The following is an 18,860-nucleotide window of genomic DNA, read 5'->3' on the forward strand; positions in this document are numbered from 1 at the left end:
ACACTTGGAGTAAAACCCCCCCAACCTCACCCCCATCCAATTACAATCAGATGACAGTTGGGATAAAGACATCGATACAAAGCAATCAAAATCACAGAATGAACTGATATGATGTCATTTTTGAACAAAATCACACCAAAATGAAGTTTAAAACAGCTTGCCAAAGTGAAATTTATGGCAAAAACTTTGAACCATCATCGGTCCTTGGTGATTATGTAATAGGTAGCTGTGCTTTGAGGCTCCACCTGCTTTTTGACATGGAAATCTCCTATGGTTAATTTACTCTGTTCAGTTTGTCAAGGTCACACATGAGTAAAAACATGAACACACTGAAGAATACTATAAAGCTGCTTGCGTTAAAGCAATCTATTGTATAAACAGCTATTTAATAAATGTGATGTGACTTTACAGGAGAGCTGAATGGCAGAGCTTGTGCAAACATGCACATCACTATGGATCAAATGCTTCCTCAAAGGGTAGGGTAACTAACTGGTCGCGATATTTTTTTCCCCAGGATGGTAGGGGAAGGTTGCGCCTTTTTCGCCTCTGATTGGCTAGAAGGGGTCTCCTCCGATTGGTTAATTGATTTGTGTGTGTGTTGGCTTGGGTAAGTTTAGGAGTAGGGTTAGTGTGTGTGTGTGTCTTTTGGGTTGGTTTAGGAGGAGTAGTGTGTGTGTTGGGTAGGTTTAGGTGTGTGTGTGTCTGTTGGGTAGGTTTAGGAGTAGTGTGTGTGTGTTGGGTAGGTTTAGATGTGTGTTTGTGTGTTGGGTAGGTTTAGATGTGTGTTTGTGTGTTGGGTAGGTTTAGGAGTAATGTGTGTGTGTTGGGTAGGTTTAGATGTGTGTTTGTGTGTTGGGTAGGTTTAGGAGTAGGGTCAAAACAGACTAGACGGGCTTTGCTAGCAGACAGCCTGCCATGAACGTGAGATGACGTTTCACGGCCAAATCAAATAACCAATCGGAGGAGAGCCCTTCTAGCTAATCAGAGGTGAAAAAGGCGGGACCTTCCCCGACCATCCTGGGGAAAAAAAATATCGCCCCCTGGTCAGAGCCTGACTCCACCCACTGGCAATATTTGAAAAATGCTGAAATAGTGGGCAGACCCCAGCAGAGATAGAGGGGACGAAATAGATGCTAAAACACTCTATCCTGATCATTTTCAATACTCGCAATTCCAACTCAACAATTCCTGACTCGCTACAGTGGTTTTGATGAAACAAGCTGTTTTTTTTATACTGCCAAGGCCGTAGCTCGTACCAAGAGCGTGGTGAGCAGAAACGTGTACACGTCACGAAGAACCGCTAACATCCAATAGGAAAATTATACACAAATGTCAAAAAAGTTACTCGAATCAATGACTGGTATTAATAAAGATCCATTCTTACAGATCACTAACTAAAAAAAGTTGGTTTAGGGTTTAGTTACTCTTTAAAGGGGAAATGAAACAGTCAATTAAGTTTACATGATTTACAAGATGGATTTCCACTATAATCAACAATTATATAAGAATCATGACAAATGTAAACATATAAAAGAAAAAAAGAAACAACGCTATATCTTTCGCCGCCAGGGCGCTGCCATTGTGCAGTATTCTAACATGTGACATCACAGGGTTGGTTGGCTTCAGTTAACAGGCTCTGGGCAGTGAATATCCCGACATCAAACTGTTTACACCAGTGTTTTGCCCACGAACAACTAATGTTAGGTAAAGTCATTAGACAAAAAGACGATGTCTAATGTCTGCCATCATATTCCCGTCTCGTCAACACCATGTAAGTTAGCATGTATTTGTTAAAGGGGAAATGAAAGTCCCTGTTTTTGGGGACAAAAAAGTGTCTCCGCTCTGACATCCTTCAGGGACAGCATTGCCGTTTCCAACACGTCTAAGTTACCTCCCGGCACAGCATGGTAAATGTGCGCGCCGGTGATGCAGAATTGACCACGCAATACATGGTCAAGATCAACCTCTTGACAGGAGATCGACTCTGACAGGGTGAGCCAACACCTGGTTTACAACAGCCACACTGACACCTGGTAGCATTAACTCGCTCTTCGCCCCAAACCACCACCGGCTGTTCTACACAGCAACATAACTTATCGTACATGGAGTTGACAAGACGGGAATATGACGGCAGACATTGAGAACAATGTTTCAATGTGCAGAGATTGTAAACATTAGACGTCGTCTTTGTCTAATGACTGTACCTAACATTAGTCATTCACGGTCAAAACACTGGTGTAAACACAGTTTGATGTCACGATATTCACTGCTCAGAGCCTGTTAAACTGAAGCCAACCAAACCCGTGACGTCACATGTTAGAATACTGCACAATGGTGGCGAAAGATTTTTCTTTTTTTCTTTTATATGTTTACATTTGTCATGATTCTTATATAATTGTTGATTATAGTGGAAATCCATCTTGTAAATCATGTAAACTTGATTGACTGTTTCATTTCCCCTTTAACGGCTGTTCTCTCACCACTGTCTTTTATTGAGCTTATTTTGTTGCTGAAAGGAAAGTGCACAGCACATATTTACATATTCATCTAAAGGCCGCTGCTAACAGTATTCCTTTTTTTTACCCCTAAGCAAAGAGCGAAAAAGAACTTCGCTGCGAGTATATCAGGGTCTTAAACTAACCCTTGGGGTCATATTACCCCAGTGGTAGGTCAAAAAAATTTAAAAGAAGAACTTAATTTAAAAAATCCATTTATTTCCATAATATGCTAAATTAAAAACATATGACTTGTAAAATGACAAACTAATGTGGGCGTAGTACTTGCCTTCTTCTTCTGTGGTGGATTGCTAGGGTGAGGGGATGTGCTGCTCTCTGAATATCCGCCTCCAAACTGTGTGTCCAGATACAGCGAGAGAGAACCCGAACCCGCCTCCATCAGCGGCCCCTGGCTGCTCATTGTGCTAAAGTCAGAGTCAGCTGTGGAAAAGCCCTCTGATTGTGGGAAGTGTCTGTCACTTACGGGACCAGTGGGTAGACTGGCATTGAGGGGAGAGCAGGTGTAAATGAGGTTAAACTCGGTCCTAAAAGCCTGTTCTCGGGCCTGTGCCTCACTGGCATGCGAAACCAAGGAAGAGTCACATAGAGAGGACACAACAGCTGAGCTGCGGGGAGTCCCACCACCAGATCCATTGAGTGAGTCTTGAGCAGCAACTGAGAAGTCTTCTGACACAGGAGCCGGGCTTCCTCGGCTTGTGGAAAAGTCAGGGAAGGCAGTGACTCGGGAAGTGAAGTCTGGTCGCAAACAGGGCTGAAAAAAATAAAATGAATAAAAAAATTAGGAAAATATTTCATTCTGTTTCAAGTATTCTAATGAAATATTTAACTGGAATTTCAGTCCACGAAATATACCAAGAACGCGAATTATGCGCAAAAGCGCCCACAATTGGATTCCTGACGAATAAGGGAGGTACATGAGCCCAGGTTTACTTGTATAGCGCATTTCCCACATGCCTGTTGTCGTTTTCGCTTTAAATTCTCTTATTGTGTTTATAATGTTTTCAACTACCAGTATTTTACATTACTTCTGAATGAAACAATAAAAGGTAATACACATATGATACACAGTTATTCACCAATACAACTTTTTTTTCCCCTCTTAAACAATGCAATTTTGACCTGGTGTGTTTTTTTCAGAAAATAAAATGTTAGATACTATGCTTTTTGGAGAAAAAAATTAACAATCTACGCAGTTTTCTCAATTTTAGTCAAACTACACTTTCTGCACAATTTCATTAGAATCTTAGCATACTGACTCATTTGATGTGTGAACAAAACTTCACTAAACATTTGCAGCGCACCATCTATCCAATAATCGCAAATAAGTGTTTCAACTAGGGAAATGGTCAATAAAACAGCTTGTAGGCTATACAATGTCCATAAACCTATTGGTTAGCTAGAAAAATAACTCCCTTTGCCAAATATATACACTATTACATAGGGCTGAGGTAAACGATTATTAACTAAACGATAAGTTAGGCGATTATTCTAATGACTAATTGGATGACTAATACAAAGAATGTTTTTTCTGCTGCTCAATTAATAAAAAACAAAACAATATCTCAAATAAATACTAGCATACTGAATCAAGATACTATAAGCTGGCTAACGTTAGTCTAATGTTATGTATTTGAACACCATCATTATAACTCTACAACCGCCAAAACCGTGTTATTAAAATATTTTTTACAAACATTTTTTATCATAGAGAATGTTTAAATATTAATATCAGCTGAGGAGGGAAACGGAGGCGGAGTTAGTGGTGCGATCGGAGGCTGCTACTGATGGAGATGAATCGGGAGAGGTTTCTGCACCTACTGATCAGAGCGCGTGCTGACACGGATTAAAGCCTTGTTTATACTCGACACGTCCGCACGAGCGCGAACGTGCGCACGGCAAAAATGACGCATTGGGTGCGCAAGACCAGGAAGACTGTGGCTGGCTGTGTGTACGCCTTTTTTTTGTAACAGCGCGTGCGGCGCCGCGTCCGGGAACGACTTCAAGCCGAATCTGCCCGAGCTTGTACGTCTCACCACACGGGCACCCAGTTTGCGCATCTAAATTGCAATTTTTTTTCTTAAGGGTTTGTTTACTGTGTGTGATTCATTTAATGGATAGCACATTCACTTCTAGTTGTCTTCGTCCTCTATTCTGCAATGTTTCGGTCTCCCACGTGAGTGTGGCAAGCTGTACCGCCGGGAACATGCAAAAAATAAAGAAGCAATTTTGACGTTGAATCATTGACGCGCCGCTACAGCACTACTATTACATATTCATTATATTTTTATAACTTGTGGGTGATGTCTTCATTGTTAAATGTATGTTTGGATAAATCTGTCATGAAAACAATTATTCCTTTTTCTTGTTTTTTAAATGTTAATATTACACCAAACAACTGGAGTAGATAACAATTAAGTTATTAAAAAGTTCATTTAAACTTTGTACAACTCGAATTTTCATTTAAGTGCATCCCTACTCTCAGAAATGGCAAAGCCAGACTTCCAAATTTGAACATGCTACATTACAAGTAAGCATTAGCCCTTCCATGTGCATGTAACTTACTTCTGGAGTTAGAGATTCTGATCTGTGCACAGGAGAAGCCTCAGGAGAAGAGATGTTCTGTAAAAAAGAACCAAGTGATTTATATATATATATATATATACCTACAGCAAATCAAAACAAGAGAGAAGTACATTTCATGTGTGTTCACCTCAAACTGTAGAGGTGTATTGCAGCGGCTGGTGGGCCGGGATGTGAGTGGAGAGAACGGAAGCATGGTAGCATTTAGCTTCTCCACTTCCCCTCCTAAATAAAGCGAGCAAGGATTTATGAGTGAATGAAGAGGCGTCATGGGAAGTTCAGAGGGCAGAGGTGGGGTGATGGGGGACAATGGTCGTAACAAGAGTTCAGAGGGTGGAGCTGCAATTTCTGATGGACACTTAAATTTCCTCTTCTTAATGGGTCCTGTCAGCTCTGAACGCGAGGCAATATCAAAAACAGAAAGAAAAAAAAAAACATGAATTAGAACCCAGAATATAATTCACATTCCGCTTTCTCAACAGTGGAGTGAGAGCCATTACCAGGTTTAAGCTGGAGAGAGCTGCTGGTGCTGCTGCTGTTACTTTTGTGGGAAGAATTGGACTCCGTTCCATCCTCCAACAGGCCAGATAACATGCTCTCATCCAGCGCTTGTTTCATCCACCTCTGCTCAGACAGACAGACACAAAGGTATGCAATGTAGCAACAATAACGTTGAGTCCAGTAAGTCTTTGGTCAATTCAGCTACGTCTAATTCAAGCTATGTCTAAAAAAAAAACAGATATGAGCTGGAGAACTCAACAAATTCATTTTCAGGGGAAACTTGAATGACAAAGCAATTTACTTGATTACAATTTACCTTCTTGCAAGAACCATATGCTGGGTCAATCATAAAGGGTCGCCGGCGTCTTTCAGGGTTAAAGGGGGAACCAAAACGAACATAGTGTTTGGGGGTGGTACAGATGAGAGGTGAATGAGATAGTCCTGGCAGCATGTTGAGGGTTGTGGCCAGAACTGTGGGGTCAGTGGTGATGCGTAAAGGGCGTTCCACAGACTCCTCCACCCGCTCTGGAACCTTGTCATTTAACCACTCGGTCACCAGGTACTTATAAAAGAGAGAGATAATCAAATGTTAAATGACTACATTTACAGCTCTGAAACTTAGCCTGACCACAGTATGAATATAACAATTTTTTAAAAAGACACCATGAAATCAAAATTGCCATATTTTTTTATGTAATATTTGAGCATTTATTATAAATGATTTATCCATTCATCTCATTTTTTTTAAACATTCATGTGCCCTAATAATATTTTATCAAATACATTGATATCCCTGATGAAATGTAAACTTTGCTCAATACCAGGCAATAATCCCTCCTTCACAAAGCAACCTGTCACTCACATGAGATCGCAGCAGTGAGCAAATGACAGCAATCCAATGATCCAATCTATTCCTGATGGACAAAATCAAGTCCAGTGCTACATTTGCTGCTATAAATCAAGTCCAGTGCTACATTGCAAACTAGAAGTATTGAAAAAGATGCTTGGGATTTCCCCATTGATAAGACAAGAAGTTTGTAGAGGGGATGGAATGAATAAATAGTGTTAAGGCCTGGACACACCAAGCCGACGGTCGGCCGGCGGGCAATATCAGGTCATTTGAGCGTCGGTCGGCTTAGTTATTTCGGTGTGTTCCACACCATTGGCTGTAGCCGGACACAGTGAGTTTTTTTGGGCCGATTCAGCATGTTGTATCGGTTTCGGGCCGTTGGTGAGAGAGAGTCAGTGCACGAGAATAACAGCAAAAGGGATGAAAGCAGGCAAATAAGTTACAGATAGAATATGATTTTATAGAATTTAAATTATAATTTTAGATCATCTTTCCAGAGCATTTGAATGCACAAATATATGTTCAAAGTGATAAGAATAATTGATATTCAAAATAGTAAGCAAGCGCTCTTTGTTTCCGGTTTGTACACCTGCACTGGCCGACAAGAGGCGAAATTGTGTCATCATTAACTCACCCTCATGTTGTTCCAAAAGACTATGGTTAATCTTTAAAATACAAATTAATACATTTTTACAGTAGCACCTCAACGCAGTACATGAGATCCACGGGGAGGAGTCGGATCAAGATAAAAGGGGTGGAGATGGGTAGGATTAGGGTTGGGTTTAGGGATCAGGATCAGTAGGTTTAAGTGTATGTAAGGTGGGAGGAGTTGGATCTGGATCCGACGACTCCCCGTTGATTTCATGTTCCGCAGTAAGAACCATCTCCATTTAAGGAAACCGTCAGGTGCAGTTAACCAAAAGTTAGAAGATCCAAAAAGGTCAAAGCATAAAATTAATCCATATGAATCAAGCGGTTAAATCCATGATATAATCGCTTTATATGGTGAATGGATTTATTTTAGGCTTTTATTTTCATATAAAGCATGATCGACACGCGTATAGAGCATGTCACATATGGTAAACATGGAAGCTCAAACATGATTGTGTGATGCACAAGTTTAATTTTGGTTACTTGGACTTTCAATGGAGGGACAAAAACCTCTCGGGTTTCATTACATTTTTTTAACTTGTATTTCAAAGATTAACCAAAGTTTTATGGGTAGTAACAACATGACAGTGAGTGAATGACTGAATTTTCATTTTGGATGCCTCTAAAGCCACAACACTGCAGTTCTGAACAAGATTTATGAAACCCACACTAGAGTGGCTCAGAAAAACATGACCATGAACCTGTGTAGGATTTAGTGTGTGAAATGATCTCACCTTTTTGGTTTTTGGGTATCTGACATGTGTCTTATTACCCATCCCTGCAGAGGCAGCTCCATACAGCTCTCCATCTTGAAGAGGGCCATAGTTTGGAGCTCCCTCTCCCTGGCCCTGCTCCCTGAGGGCTGCCCCGGCACTGCCCTCTTCACCCCCCACCAGAACTCCCTCCGCTGCTTGCTGGGAAAGAGCCTGTCGCTGTCTACGAGCACGCTGAGCTGAACTGGAGCGGTACCTGGAGATACGGCTCTTAGGACGTGGTTTGGAACTACGGGCAGGTTGTGGTTTAGGGGCAGGACTGGGTGTAGCAGGGGGCTTCTCCGGGTCAATGTCTGTTGTGTCCTAATGAAGAGACAAGTAAAAGTGTGTATGAACACAGCTATTATGAGCAAAAATTGAAAGTAAAAAAAAAGTAAAAAGTAACTACCACGGTGGCAAAAGAGGTGCGCCGTGTGCTGACTCCTCCAACTGCTCCTGTATTTGGTACACAGTTTCCTGCTGTAAGTGAGGGCACGTCTGCCTCCCCCGCTTCCAGTTTGTTTTCTTCAGCTGTACCCTGCGCTGAACCCTGACCACGTTTTTTTCTCCTCTCAAGGTTCTCGAACATGTGCATTATGGCCTCTGCCTTGCGTTCGTCACGAGACTGAGTGGGGAAAAAGAATGAGTGGTTGATTTGGTGAGTAGGGCCCTATGAAATGTATTTCATCTCTACCCATATTCCTTAAAACCTGTTTACCATTTAAATTCCATTTTAATAGTTCTGACAGTAAAGTCGAAATGAAACTTACAATTTATTAACATCTTGAACATTGAAAGAAGAAAATTCCATTTTCTTCTTTCAATGTTTTCCATTCTTTTATTTTTCTGGATTGTGTTTTAATGGTTTAATTTATAATAATCAAAAAGCATGTCAAATCTATGGATTTCATAAAATGTGTAATAATATAATCATTTATTAAATTGGTTAAAATTGGTATTACCAATATTCATCAAAATAATAAGGCTTTTTGAAAAGGTTTTCATGTAAATCAATTCAGAAAAAAACAAACTAATGTATTATGAAAATTGGTGGTAAAACCAATGAAGCCATAAAACATAAACAATCTAATTAATCTTAAAAAAAGTTAGCAAATGAAACTTTAACAATTCCTTTTATTTTTGGAACAAACTCTTCAAGCATCACTCATGTTTGAGAATGTGTAGTAGATGAAACTGTGCCACATCTTTTTTACCTTTAATATTCACAGACACTGGTCCACTACAGCATTTTGATTAAGTGTACTGTCCTAATTTTGATATATCCTTCAAAAAAAATTTATTACTGTATTTTGCAATTTCATACGTGTTTTCCACATTTTGGAAATCATAGGGCCCAAGTTGAGACAACAGGATCTGTGTTAGAATTAGCCAGTATGTATTGATTCATAACCGTTCTCATATGAATAAAGCTTACACGTCTGTTTGGTATTGGCACTCCATTCTCATCTAACTCCTCTCCATTCTCCAACTTCACTCTGTCAATAAGAGCATCCTGTAGCACAAAAACAAGCAAAGCTTCATCATCATGTGCGATAATCATCGTAGTAGACATTGAGAACTGTTATTGCACAAACATGCACCTCTGTATCGCTAACTCCCTGTGTCTCGTTTGCATCTTCCAGCTGGTGGTTGCTCTCGTCGGACACGCCGGTTACGAGCCTGTCCCCTTCCAGCTCTCTGCGTCGGGCTCGTCTTTTCCGTGTTTCTATTCCAGGCAGGGCAAATTGTGAAGACTGAGGAGATGGTAGTTGGATGGGGCAGAGATTGTGTCTCTGCACAGGACAATCCTGATTGCCCTTATGACATGCACAATCTACTTTATAATTACTGTGGGAAGAATCGAAGGAAAAGAGTCAATACAAACAGCACCAAATCGCAGTTTATCTAAGACTCATACTAGATCTTAAGAAACGTATTAGAGTGACTAACCAGCAGCTAAACTCGTAGTCAAACCCGATAGTGACTTCAGAATCTTTTGAGATGTGAGCAACAGCATAGATACACAGGTGAATCATCCCCTCTGCAATCATGTGCCGCACCTGTGTTTAAGCGTATACAGGACAAAAAGAAACAAATATAATCAGGCTGTCACACAGAAAAGAAACTGTGAACAGAATATGCACTAATACGTGTAGGTGATGCAACTCTACGACATCAGCAGTCATCAGATAACACCGGAGTCATCTCACCTCAGCGTTGGGTGTGCATGATCTTCTGATAAACCGTGCATCATTGCCAAATGTCCGGGCATCCACACACATCTCCACTTCATTGAACTTGGAGTAGAACAGGACAAATGGATATGGCCTGAAGTGGAGTTAATAGAAGGACATAGGAAGGACAGTCAATTTGCAATAAACATTTTACAAATGCACGGTTAAAATCAGATGACATTTTTTTAATATCATTTATAATGTTGAATTATTAAAATGAGATCAAGATGATGTTGATAATATACATAGATACAAATCACACAGAAACACTTACTTTTTGAAAAAATGTCCATTGACTTCAAACTGCTGTCTGAGCATGACTTTGCCTCTATATTCAATGATGAGTGTTTCTGGGTCTAAATTCCGTGCAGCTCTGAGAATCTTCCTATGTTTCTGCACACGTGTTACACGCCCCAGCTGTAACTACAAAAGAATTATATATAAAAATAATTATTAAATGAAAAAGAACACAACATTTGGAAACAAGTTTTTAAATCAGTAGAAGTCACTATACAGGGATGCACAGTTAAAATAAATAAAAATTGAGCAACATTATATGTGCCAGACTATCCCAGATTAACAGACTGGTACACATTTGTGGCCTTAAAGGTTCTATATGCAACTATTTTTTATAAAATGAATCCTTTTTTTATTGCCTGTGTTTGAAGGGGTTGTAATCACACATTGCAATGATCCACTTTTCGGGTTTTTCCCATTACCTCTGAAGGCCAATATTCATATTTATAAGTGAGGTCTCCGGGTCGGATTTCCTGCGAAATCCATCAGATGTGACGTGCATGCGCGCTCCCGAGCCTCTCTATCCTACAGTCTATGTGCGACCAACGGCACTTCAGCTGACGACATGGAGTCTGATAACCCCCCAAAACGTCCTGCCTCCAGCACAACACAGACTCAAACACAAACTCCACAGAAATATAAAAAAGGTTTTATCTGCTCAAGCTCGTCAGGCAAAATGTGAATCTGATCGGACGAAAACGCGGATCAACATAGTAAACTCAAGTGAAATAGCAAGGCAAACTACATGAAACATGACATGAATACAAAAGAATGTTCCAGGATAACAAAAAGTCGGTGCTTTAGGATGCAACTTATTTTATTTACTAAATCTACTGACTAACGTCGTCATCCCACTACCATATTGTTTATACACATTTCCAGACACGTTCAGTACAGTATTGTTACTTCCTACGATCTTACTTGATACACTGAAACTGTTCAGTTTAGTTCACTAACCGTTTTCGTTATCATATTATACATTCACCTATGTTAACATTGCTGATTGACTGTGAAAGATAAACGAATAGTTAGAGAAATGGCTTATGCTGTATAACATCACTTGTCAGCTAAATGCAGTTTATTGTATCATTATCATGGTACGAGCACAGAGCATTAGTTCAATGTCAAGCTGATAAAAGTAGGCTATTATTGTAACTGCAGTGGGAGTTTACATGAGTTTCCAGCATGTTGTGTGATGATTTCACCGTTGCGTTGAAAGTCTCCCTGTGGCTGGTAGTGAATGCTTGCTCTTGAGATTGAGCACGCACAAGAGTGTTGCATTCTGAAACATCACCGCTAGAGGTCGCTAAAAATCACATACAGCACCTTAAACTCTGCTTATCAGTACTATCTCCAAGTTTAAAACGCTCAAGATATGTTTTCCACGAGCTAGTTGTTTTCCACTAGCTGACTAGTTCCAGTCATTCAATTTGATCGGCTAAGTATCAGTTCCAACCAGTGCCGATATGAGAGTCCAACAGCTCTGGGACTTTTGACTGTGTTCCAGACAAACAGTCAGTCTGTCCATTAATGGTGGCCATATGTCAGTGAGCCTTTCTGCAGGTTACATTGTTACACCAGTAGGTGCTGACTACCTATCTTTATTAGCAAACACAGACTCAATTGCTTTATTTAACACACCATCATGTTGCGTTGCTCATGCATTGGCATTGTTTGGAAACATTTTCACTAAATGTTGGAGTCTAAAATGCATTTTACTCCGTGTATACTTGTTATTTTGTTATAATTGTGTAAAAACAAAATATTACACTCAATGGTTACAAATTTTACTATGAAATGAACATGGAGTGGGGTTTCTGTAGTAGAGAGTGTGGTACCAGAATGGGGAACAAAATGTGCAATGGAGATCTTGTTTGATTTAGTCCTCAGATGCAAGTCGCTTTGGATAAAAGCTTCTGCTAAATGACTAAATGTACATGCTAGACCTTGAGAGATAACATTAGGAAGCATTGCACATTCGTTTTCACTGTTATGGTGATGATACTCGGCTCTACATTTCTTCACACTCCGACGAAACTTACCAATTTACAAAATTAATGGAATACATAGTTGATTTGAAAAATTGGATGGCTAGTTATTTCCCACAACTTAATACAGAAAAAAAGGTTTTATTTATTGGACCAAAAACCTTAACAACATTATGACCTAGAATGCTGTCCAACACTTTATGGCTGCTCTGTCAAGTCTTCATTGCCAGTTAGGAACTTGGGCGTGCTCTAATCTAAATTACAACATACGCTCTCAATGACAAATGCAAAAAGGATATTAGACCGGTTCTATCAACCCTGCATTGGCTAGCTTTTAAACATTGCATGGTTTAGCTCCTCAATACTTGAGTGAGCTCTTAATGCATTTTAGTCCTTCACATCTATTGTGATATCAAAAGTCTGGCCATTTGATACTGCCTATAATAATAAAATCAACTGCAGGCAGCAGCTCTTCCTATTCATCACCAAAACTTACTTAGTCTTCTAAGCTTTTTTCAGAAAACAGACACAGTGTCAATGTAAATCTAAAAACGCATCTCTTTAACCTAGCATACACAACACGTTATTACATTTCTATAATTCACATCCGTTAAAAGATTGTTAGGCAGCATATATTAGTTCAACCATAACCGGGAACACTTCCAATAAAATCTTGTTGCATGTTACATTGTAAAAAGAATAACCTCTACGCTAATATTAGTCTGTTTATCCCGAGGTTACCGTAGTCAGTCGTATCGTGTCTGTATCCAGATCAGATGGTGGACCTGCACCTACACATGACCAAAACGCAGCCCTGAATGCAAACTAGACAATGCCCTGTGAAGGCCTTGTCGATATGACCGCCATCAGGTCTGGTTTCTCCAAAGTTTTCCTTTTCCATTCTGTCAATTGATGGAGTTTGGGTTCCTTGCCTCTGGCTTGCTTAGTTGGTACTTGCTTACTGTGACGAAATCTCGCAAGATTAAAATGTGTCAAGATTTCTCGCCAAGGTGAAAAGCTGTCTAGTGATATTGCCATGACAAGAGTGTGAGGGTGAAGTTAGGATAAAATATGCTACGTAGTTCCATCCAGCTCATCCAAGATGAGCCGCAGAGTCGTATGTAATGCAGCAGGATTCAAAGGATTCGTTGCACAACAGAGCCTAGCGCCCGTTTCACACATACTCCGCTTGCAGTGCATATGCGGTCCGTATTTTTTTCCCGTACCCATGTTAAAAGGTTAGAGCTTTCACACTGCACGCGGATGCAGTCCGTCGATCCGTTCCAGGTACGGTGCGTAAACTGCAGTGCAGAGATCGTTTCCGCACAGAGTCTATTTCGGCTGTGCTGCAAACGCTGAATGAAAGTGACCGTGCACGGTTCGTCGTCAAAATGAACAAAGATTGACCTGAAAATGTAGTTGTTTCACCATAATGCATTTAATTAAATATAATGTAGCAATGTAGCAATCTCACCATAGATGTGTTTAATTAAACACTACTTTTCATCTTTTTACTTTAAGACAGGGGTTTTAAGCAAGGAAAACTACAATTTACCTCAACAACGACATATTGTCTAATGCACAAAATTGGCTGTTTTAGTCAATTTTAAGTTTTAATTTAAAATGTTTTTGATTTTAATATAGGCTAAGTACATGGTTAAATATTTGATCACTTGCTTGAGAAACTTCATATATATATATAGAAGTAATACATGGAATTATAGTCCTACATTGTTATTATTGTGTTTAAAGGGGTGATGAACTGAGAAATCAAATTTTCCTTGAGCTTTTGACCTCTAAGAGGTCATCATATTATAAGAATATCCTGTAAGTTTCAGAGCTGAAAACGTCCTTGTTAGTCCAATAAAAGCTTTTATTGACACCAGCCTCTGAAAACGACTCGTTTTTAAAAGTGGGGAACTATGACGTCGAAGGGGTTAAAACACCAGCCCCGCAGAAGAAGATCAACTCCTACTTCAACACGGCCGGTTTAGCCCCGCCTGCCGATTCGCGCATTACACGCATAGCTAAGTAGCCTAACAACTTACATGCCTACCTCGTGATGACAAACCGGATCGAGCTACCGAGCAATACAGAATATTGTGCAGTGCCTGGTTGTGGAAGACAGTCGCTGCATAAGCTTCCTCTGGATTCCAATAGTTTTTATATTTTTAATGACGTTCCAGCTGATGAGGGTCGTCTGTTCGCTTCATTTCACTGAGGATTGTTTTGTAAACAAGACTGGATTTGCAGATCGATTAAGAGTAAAGAAAGTGCTGTGCCGTCTATATTGGATCTGACAGGAATTGTGCAACACACGGACTCTGGGTCGAACATGTATGGGCGAATCCGGTTGCCATTTGACAACATTGGACGTTTTCCCCCACGTACACCGACGGGTGAGTTAAACTCATTATAATATGCAAAACTGTTATCCACTCACAGCAGAGGGCGTTTATTTCCAAGTCTTCAGTGCGACACGCCCATAAAAACAGACCGTTTTTCAGGAAGGCTCACAACTTGGGTACGAAATAGCCTATTACTTATCCATTTTGATGTTTTTGAATGTAAAAACCAAGCGAACGACATAAATTGACCTCAGACAACAATATAATAAAATTTAAAAAGCCAGTTCATGACCCCTTTAAACATGCATATGTCCATTCAAGTTACTAAAAGTGTACAAAGAGAATCGGCAATGCTGACAAAACTTTTTTTTTATAAACAAAAGTTGCTGCATAACTTCTTAATTTGAAATAAAAATAGTGAGTAGCCCTATGTGTTTGAGCTATAGCCGCGGATCAGTAACGCACTGCAAACGCAGTATATAGCACGTGCTGCTCCTGTACCGGATACGCACTGCAAAAGGCACCGCATACACACTGCACACGGACTCCGAAGTATGTGTGAAACAGGCATATGTGTCTTATCTTGTAGAATCCGTATTCAGCACTGCCACTCCCTATTCACAGAATACACACGATCGCGAAAGCGCAAATAAAACGCGAGCATGCATTCAAACGCAATTTCAATACCCTGCTCATCTCGACCTCGTATAAACCCAATCTCATGAGTAAACGGTCTCGTTAAACCCCTATGAGTTGGGGACGCTTGAGATTCAACAATATTTATTGATTTGACTGCACTGACAGTATTGGACAAGAATTCAATTGAGCTGTACGATGAAATCACTGTGTTCAGCAGATCTGCTTTATAGAAGTAGTTTAATAATTGATGATCTTTTCAATGGAACCGAATCAACACTAAACTGACTTCAGCTGAACAATGACACTATTTTCTGTACAGCCCAAATGAACTGTTTGCATCATTGAATCCTTTTCGTGTTATGAATGTAAATCTGCTTTGAAACAATCTGCATGATATAAAGTGCAATATAAATAAAAGGTAATAAAATTAGCTGTCACTACATTCTTTGCCCAAAGCCATGAATCATCTTAATTGACTCTAGTTTGTTCCTTCCCAAATTTAAGGTGTTTGAAAACGGACGTTATTTGTGTATCCTATTTATGATATTGATGACTTGACACAGTCTTAAAACCTCAAGACGATCCACGAAAACCCATCTATACCTGCATTTGTGAGCCCAACACAGTGTTGTTGCAAGCCAGTTCTGTTCGATTAATGGTGTCCATGGCGACAGTAGACGGGGATGGGGACGAGTTGCCATTGGCACAGTAGTGTTCGAGGAGGGTCTGTACGTCAGCACTGTACTGGTTAACGAGAGCTTCCTCATACTGATCAGTCCACTGCCGAATTCGTGTCTCCCATCCTTCTGTTGTGTTCTCATCCAGAACACTGGCCTCAGACGCAGAGTTCTGCAACAATCAGAGGATAAATTAGATTAAAGATTAATCAGATAACAAATGGAGGAAGAGGAGGATTTCAGTCTTTGACTATTTACAAGACTATCTTAACTATTGCAGCCATTAAAAATACATTAACATAAGCCTGCACATAACATGACAGAATTGCCACATTGTTTTATGTCAAGATTTCTAGAAAACATGTTAACCCACTTGCAGATGTTGCACTGAATTGCACAGAAAATGAAAAAAAATTTTTTTTTAAAAATCTGGTAATGAGAAGGGACAGTTCACCCAAAAATGAAAATTATGTCAATCACTCACCCTCACGTCCTTCCAAACCCAAGACAAAGACTTTCAATCATATTTTTGATGAAATCTAAAAGCTTTTTGTCTCTCTATAGACAGCTATGAAACTACCACTTTGACACTTCAAAAAGTTCATGAAGAGACCATCAAACCATGGTAAGGGAAGGTCAACTTTATTAATTTGTTTCACACCAAGTAGTAAACCATACAATCAACAAAATAAACACAACACCCCAACACATATACACACACAGACAAAAAAAAGATTTCCATAAATAGATTACCTAGAACAATTTTAAAAACCAATGGCAGCTGGTACAAAATTTTTAAATCGATTTGTCTGACAAAATGGAAGATAATATCTCGAGTAGAGGTTTATACCAAATGTTATGAAGAGATATGACGGACACATTTAAATCTGCAGTCCGTAGCTTCATTGGGGTTAAGAATTATCCAAAATAGATATGAGAAAATACATAACCAGCCAAGTGTTCAAAACTCACTGCTTGGCTTAGCTCAAATCAAAGCAGTAAGCTTGAAAGACTATTTTTAAATCCAGTGGTACTGGTGGATTCCGCAGGAGATTTGAGCATGTTTTTGCGTCATTACGTGTGTACACAAAGTTTCAACTAGTAGACTACATTGGCTGTGAGGGTGCTGGAAGTGGAGAATTATAGCCTTTTATAGCATTCACTTGATATAATTAAACTTATCAATTTGATGGCAGATCCAGAAAGGTTCAAACGATAATCACCAATGACAACAGATTCACCCGATGAAAAATGCAAAAGACTTTGTTCTGACTTCGGAGTGGCTACAGAAATAAAGAGATTGCAACCGGCACATGCGAAAACAAGGAAATTACATGTCATTGACAATTTGAGAAAGTATAATTTGCACGGTTTAGCATGATACGATAAGCGATTGTTAGATTTAATCAGTGCGATTTACTGCAATGTCAGAACCAGAACAAAGGTGGATGTTGCTTACATATAATCTGTGATTCTGAATGTCAGTATCCACACCGGCGCCGTGACAGACAGCTGCACACTCTCCTCAAACACTGTTAATCCGCACTGTGTCGTGTCGAATTACAACTCACATAAAGTTGATAATTCCATGAATAACTGCAATTCCAGATTTCGAACAGAGATGGCGACAAAGAGGAAAAACTGCGGACTGCAGCTTTAATTTAGGCCTTTATTCACAAATAAACATTGATTGGTGAACAGACAAGCTCATGCAAAACTGCTTGAAATGCGATAACAAACCTCTTGCGGAGGCTTAAAATGACACACGAGAATAAACTTCATTCACAGCTTGAGCTTCCGTTGGGTTAACACAACTGATGTGTGTGTTGATTGTTTACATGTGAATAAAAGCTGAATGAATCTGTTCATCATATAAAGCAATCGTGTCTCTACAGGAAATTTTGGACTAAACTCAATTCATATGGATTAGTTTTACAATCTCTTTATGACCTTTTTGAAGAGTCAAAGTGATTAATTCTGAGAGCTTTCCGTCCCTCCATAAACACAGAATTAATCATCATTTGTCTTACAGGCTTGGAACGCCATGAGGGCGAGTAATTAATGAAAGAATTTTCGTTTTTGGGTAAACTATACCTTTAATGAGTCACCAAGCAAACCATCTTCAAAGGAGATCCAGACACACAAGTCAACAAACTGAACTGCTCTTCCCAGTTTAAGACAATGTCTTTAATTGTACATATTACATACAATAATATTTCCTAAGAAGATATAGAGGTGGATCATTAGATAACATTGCATATTTGAGTCCATACCTTCATCCTCATGGATTTTCTGGAACCCTCTCTGTAAGCCTGTAATGAGAACATACATTTTTATTTTATTCATTATCCTATAACACAGATGATGGGAAAGCTCTGACAGATGTGGCAATTAGTCAGTTACTGACTTTTCAGATTAGTCATTTTTTGTAGGCAGCATTGTGTGTGTATTTGTTGTTCTACCTTAACTTTCTTGGCTTTAGGGGTAGTGCGCGTTTTCTCTGTGCTCTTCTTTCTCTTCTTAACTTTGTTATGTTTGACTCTTTTGACAGTGAGAGTGATGCTAGTGGGTGTGTGTTGGGTGGCTGTGTACGACACGGCAGAGGCTGACATGTCCTCATCTCCACTCTCTGTAGCACTGCTCTCGCCCACTGTAAAGGAAGAAGCACATAAGAGAGCAGATACATGTAGAGCAGTGATGCGCGGGTTGATCCGAAATGAGCGGGTGCCTGCGGTCACCCGCGGTTACCCGCAGTTACGGGTCATCCAAAAATGTTTTTAATGATATTCGGGTCGTGGTCGGTCGGGTCGTTTGAAAAAAAGATGCC

General features: G+C 39.8%; 1 protein-coding gene across 4 annotated transcripts in view; it reads right to left on the reverse strand.

The window, feature by feature from the left end:
• The window catches only part of setd5 (SET domain containing 5), a 58,443-nt gene that overhangs the window by 5,178 nt on the left and 34,405 nt on the right, over positions 1 to 18,860 (reverse strand). For all 4 annotated transcript variants that reach the window (XM_039655630.2, XM_039655631.2, XM_039655628.2 and 1 more), the window contains exons 6-20: positions 18,496 to 18,683; positions 18,307 to 18,345; positions 15,960 to 16,205; positions 10,359 to 10,507; positions 10,061 to 10,178; positions 9,801 to 9,910; positions 9,452 to 9,698; positions 9,286 to 9,363; positions 8,260 to 8,475; positions 7,833 to 8,174; positions 5,914 to 6,159; positions 5,597 to 5,720; positions 5,227 to 5,489; positions 5,079 to 5,135; positions 2,785 to 3,267 (exon numbers count right to left, since the gene is read on the reverse strand). In XM_039655630.2, the coding sequence (XP_039511564.2) occupies positions 2,785 to 3,267; positions 5,079 to 5,135; positions 5,227 to 5,489; positions 5,597 to 5,720; positions 5,914 to 6,159; positions 7,833 to 8,174; positions 8,260 to 8,475; positions 9,286 to 9,363; positions 9,452 to 9,698; positions 9,801 to 9,910; positions 10,061 to 10,178; positions 10,359 to 10,507; positions 15,960 to 16,205; positions 18,307 to 18,345; positions 18,496 to 18,683 (2,906 nt within the window). The remainder of the gene's footprint in view (positions 1 to 2,784; positions 3,268 to 5,078; positions 5,136 to 5,226; positions 5,490 to 5,596; positions 5,721 to 5,913; positions 6,160 to 7,832; positions 8,175 to 8,259; positions 8,476 to 9,285; positions 9,364 to 9,451; positions 9,699 to 9,800; positions 9,911 to 10,060; positions 10,179 to 10,358; positions 10,508 to 15,959; positions 16,206 to 18,306; positions 18,346 to 18,495; positions 18,684 to 18,860) is intronic.

This window comes from Pimephales promelas, chromosome 8 (assembly GCF_988280905.1).
Source record: "Pimephales promelas chromosome 8, fPimPro1.hap1.1, whole genome shotgun sequence".
NCBI lineage: Eukaryota > Metazoa > Chordata > Actinopteri > Cypriniformes > Leuciscidae > Pimephales > Pimephales promelas.